Source organism: Limulus polyphemus, unplaced genomic scaffold (assembly GCF_000517525.1).
Source record: "Limulus polyphemus unplaced genomic scaffold, Limulus_polyphemus-2.1.2 Scaffold8217, whole genome shotgun sequence".
NCBI lineage: Eukaryota > Metazoa > Arthropoda > Merostomata > Xiphosura > Limulidae > Limulus > Limulus polyphemus.
In genome coordinates, this window is record NW_013673827.1 from 19,815 (window position 1) to 25,151 (window position 5,337).

Consider the following 5,337-nt stretch of genomic DNA (forward strand, 5'->3'; position numbering starts at 1 on the left):
GTGTGTGGATCCACACAGTTTTGAATGTTTATAGTTTAAACATGCCACATTTAGCTTTAAGACTTTTAACTGACTTGTTAAAAGTTTGAGAAATAAAAGTATAGGTGTGAAGAGCTAACATAAAAGTTTTTAATCTTGTTACTTCTTCTTCAATATGTTTTTCACTATTATAGCCTATAACCCTAGTTTCTTAAAGCACAGAGTTCCCCATCATTTATGTTTAATGTATTTTGAATAGCCAACGTAGATTTTGGTCTTTCAGAAGCTAGTTCAGTGCCTCGTCGAGATAGTCTGTTTGGCACAAGGTACGAGAAGACAAGAACGGATAGTAAAAATGAAGGAACTTCTCTCCCTCCCATCAATCAGGTACGACATTTTATACTGTAGCCTAGTCAAGTGCAAGATTAAATGCTTAATAAGTATATCATTAAAAGTTTAGTAGAAAATCACATATTTAGAGCAGTTTATAAATGATAAATACTTGTGTTGATATGCATACATTGTACTGATTAAACACCAGACAAAATGCTATCTAGCTAAAATAAATGTAATTAACTCAAAGGTTTCTACAGTTTTTTTAGCTAAAGAAATACAAAAAGTAAAGTGAATTTAATGAAATTCTTCTTGGAGACTTATGTGAAATCAAAAATAGCAATCTGTTTTTTTAGTCCAGACAATAAATTTTACTTTGAGACTGTCAACTAAAAATGGTTGTTGTTTTTAATTGTATTTAAAGTAAATTTCAGTTTAAATGTGAATTACGTAAAGAAAACATTGTAGTTTGTCGAAAGATGACCCGCTTAACTGCCTCAATAGTTTTATTGTTTTTTGAAGTATGGTAATACATTGGTAAGAAGTCCACCACATGATGTAATGTTCCCACCTTTTCACAACTGTTGCATGTTCAAATGTTATATCGATAGCTGTAAATGAAAATGTCTGATTATATCAGAAGTAAAGATTTTGTCCAGTATAAACTATGTCTGTTATCAATCTTTGTGAAAGACGAGTACTCTATGTATTGTAATTAACCTCTCATCTTCAACTTAAAAAAGAAAAAATACTTTTTAAAAGCTCATTAATTTCACCTAAGTTTTATTATTGAGGAGTTTGAACTAACCAGCTGGTTCTTAAGTTGATTAATATGTTACTAGTTATCGATCATACAAACAGTACATTATGAAAATGTTTTTTGTTCTAAGTTGAACTTTTGGCCCAATACGTACAGGACATATCTTTGTTTTTAGGAGCAGTTTATCAGCATGTGGAAAACTCTGTATAACATGTTTATTGGCCATTGGAATGGTAGCTGAAATATTATACAATAAGGTTCCTACCTACAATGGCAATGGAATGATAAAATGTTTGTTCATCAGGTTGTTGTTTTATCACCATGTGGAAAACTCTGTATAACATGTTTATTGGCCATCCTGATGAACAAACATTTTATCATTCCATTGCCATTGTAAGTAAGAACCTTATTGTATAATATTTCAGCTACCATTCCATTGTTGTTTTATCACCATGTGGAAAACTCTGTATAACATGTTTATTGGCCATCCTGATGAACAAACATTTTATCATTCCATTGCCATTGTAGGTAGGAACCTTATTGTATAATATTTCAGCTACCATTCCATTGTTGTTTTATCAGCATGTGGAAAACTCTGTATAACATGTTTATTGGCCATCCTGATGAACAAACATTTTATCATTCCATTGCCATTGTAAGTAGGAACCTTATTGTATAATATTTCAGCTACCATTCAGCCGTCTTTATTGATTATAGTAATGATTTGTTGGCAGAATGTATTTTATAATTTGTGGTGATAATTTAAACGGTGATATATCCACACTTTGGAAAAACCATTGATTTGTTGTGAGTGAAATCATTTGATAAAATTATACAAAGCTATGATACTGCATTTAATATATTTATATTAAAAGTTTATTTCCACGTGATTTACACAACCTATGAATATGAAAAAAATGTATTACTAAATTTTTGGTATGTTGAAGCCAATCTGTTACTTTACTTGTTAGGGACTATGTTATTACAACTTGGTGAAATAGGAAGAGAAACTGGCCACCCAAGAAATCTGTCAGTAGACAGTCAGTTAGAAAATGAAGGGTTTTCTCTCGAATCATCTCCTGTAGAGAGCTGCAGTGTTCTTGGTGATCCTCTTCAATCAGCTGTGTCTCCAAGCTCCGAATCACCACCAGTTCACAAGCTTCAGGCAGAGGTGGACAGTGGCCATTTTGAAGATAAGACATCCAACCTTAGTAGCCATGAAGTAGGGTGGATCACCAAGGATGTCTACGGAGACAGCGATAAGCAGCAGTCCGGGAAAAAGGCTTCTTTTGAAATGGCCGAGGCTGTACAGGAAGTCTCCGTCCCAAGTTGTCCAGATGCAGACGTAGATGACTTTTCAGAAACAGTTTGTGATCAAGATGCAGAATCTGCATCCTTATCGTCAGATAATAATTTTCAGTGGAGGATAACATTCGACCAACTTCGAGCAGCGCTTCACACTCAGCAGCCACTGGTGGATTTTCTGGAAAAAAAAATTAATTTGGTAGCCGAAATCGAGAGATTTCGGAACCGGCACCTTGAGAGATCTGTAAGCCTTTCATCAACGCCTTCCACTCCTTAAACTTGTACTTGGAAGTATTAGTGGCTCTTTTCTATGATGGAGCTAATCGTTTGAATGTCTACAAATGTTCATTTTACAATCTCAAGGAGTTTTCCGTAGTATTGATTGAAATATTCTAAACAATTTTGTAAGATAGCCTGTAAATTTGTTTTAAAATGTCTTAAAAAGTTTTATGTAAAAAAATATCTCTAAAGCAGAAATTTACAAATATGTTTTACCTTCTGATGGTGAAAGTGCTTTAATTAGTAGCTCGTTCAAATATCCATGTTATTAACAAGTACATATGTTTGTATATAAAAATCAAAGGTTTTGAATTCTAGTTTTACCCCTTTAGGGAGTGGCCATGTCTTTTCCAGAAGCAACGATCATTCTGTCATGTAAGTTAGTTCATGACATTTTTGTTACCAACCTTTCCCTGCTCCAACAGTGTGGTAAACTGATGACTTATTGCTAATGACCTGCTCTTGGCGTTTTCTTTGGGAAATAAAGATATTTTTTTTTCAAGGTAAAGAAGATTAGACTATAAAATGATTTATAAATATCATTAATGTTTCAGTGATAGAACTAAGTAATTCTAAGTATTAAAAATGTATGTAATGTAAGCTTTGTCAATGTCCAACTTGTGACCCGTAAATACTATAACAAAGAGAATTTCATACAGTGATGAAGTGGGGAATTAAAATCTTAATATAGATTACAGAATGTGTCGGCCAAAGAAGAAAACTAGTACTTATCAGCTATGGGAAATAGTATTCAAAACAGTAAATAAAATTAATATTTCATTACAGTTCATCTGTTTCTTACAGATAAAGTTTGACAAAGGCATGTATATTTCGAAGACTTCTTACAGTAAATATTTCCGAAGCAAACGATTACATTTAATCACAGAAATGAAATGTTTTAAAAATGGTTCATTTAATCCATGTTTTCTTAATTTCAAAAATTAAAATGCCCCTATTGTTGTACAGTTGCTGTAATACAACTGTTATATAGCAAGACCTCCACTAGGATCAGTAGAGCTATAAAGCCACCATATATATACTGATAAGAAACCTTCAGCTACATGTGTGTATTTTCACTTATTATATTGTTAGTCTTAAGTAACGTTTTAGGAAATAAAACATTTGTTCAAGCTTTAGTAAACAGAATTAGTGACCATTTATAATATAAGTAAGTAAGGCAAGGTGTGATTTTTATCTTAACATGTATACAGATAATAAAAATAACACAAACAGGAGATTATATGCTGGAAAAGTGATCTCAAGGTATTTTACATGGGATGATGTTAATTTGTATTATTCTTCTAACGAGTGCTCCAGATTTCAACTGTAGTTTTTATGATGTGTAGTGGATGCCTTGATCAAGGAATTTTAGTTTATGTGTCCTGTTTCAAAAGATTTAAGTAATTATCAACTAAAAATTTGATTGTTGAATTAGTGTATGATATATTAATTTATTTCTTTTACAACATAGTTTCAAAAGCAATGCACAAATAAAATGGGATTAATTTTATACATATTGCCAATTCACCAGTGCAGTGTGATTTTTCAGTTAAGAGTGCCATGGATAGTCTCAAGTATCTGTATGTCTTGCGTCTACTTAAAACTTCTGGTGAATCTTATCCAAGTAAACAAATCAGCCTAAGTATAAGATTTGTATATACTCATGTGTCTGTTTTTTGATTATGTTTCTTTAAATATTAAAAAGAATCTTAAAATCATAGTTACAAAAAAGTTATTTTCCAGTCAAAAATCTTGTACCAAATCAATTTTGACCTGAAACATGATGCATTTAAAGAGTAGTGTAACAGCATTACTGATACATCTGTATGTACAGATTAATGTAACAGCGTTACTGATACATCTGTATGTACAGATTAATGTAACAGCATTACTGATACATCTGTATGTACAGATTAATGTAACAGCGTTACTGATACATCTGTATGTACAGATTAATGTAACATCATCACTGATACATCTGTATGTACAGATTAATGTAACATCATTACTGATACATCTGTATGTACAGATTAATGTAACAGCATTACTGATACATCTGTGTGTACAGATTAATGTAACAGCGTTACTGATACATCTGTATGTACAGATTAATGTAACAGCATTACTGATACATCTGTATGTACAGATTAATGTAACAGCATTACTGATACATCTGTATGTACAGATTAATGTAACAGCATCACTGATACGTCTTTACATACAGATTAATGTAACAGCATCACTGATACGTCTTTACATACAGATTAATGTAACAGCATCACTGATACGTCTTTACATACAGATTAATGTAACAGCATCACTGATACGTCTTTACATACAGATTAATGTGACAGCGTTACTGATACGTCTTTACGTACATATGACGTGACAGCGTTACTTATATGTCTGTACGTACATATTAACGTGACAGCATTACTGATACGTCTGTACGTACATATTAATGTGACAGCGTTACTGATACGTCTTTACGTACATATTAACGTGACAGCGTTACTGATACGTCTGTATGTACAGATTAATGTGACAGCATTACCAATACGTCTGTATGTACAGATTAATGTGACAGATCTGAGGTAACAAAGAACTTAAAATCTTCAGTTGTGTTTTCATTATTGTTGTATAATGTGATGAAACTGTTTTTAGTATTTCAAACCTGCGTT

At 32.2% G+C, this 5,337-nt stretch overlaps 1 protein-coding gene across 1 annotated transcript in view; it reads left to right on the plus strand.

Annotated features, from left to right (window-relative positions):
* LOC106475205 (TBC1 domain family member 9-like) overlaps positions 1–4,360 on the plus strand; it is a gene marked incomplete at its 5' end in the record, with an annotated part of 23,310 nt that extends 18,950 nt beyond the window's left edge. The window contains 4 exons of the mRNA XM_022379381.1: positions 263–366; positions 1,248–1,283; positions 1,677–1,731; positions 2,044–4,360. Of these exons, the coding sequence (XP_022235089.1) occupies positions 263–366; positions 1,248–1,283; positions 1,677–1,731; positions 2,044–2,654 (806 nt within the window). The remainder of the gene's footprint in view (positions 1–262; positions 367–1,247; positions 1,284–1,676; positions 1,732–2,043) is intronic.
* Between the last annotated feature and the right edge of the window lie 977 nt (positions 4,361–5,337).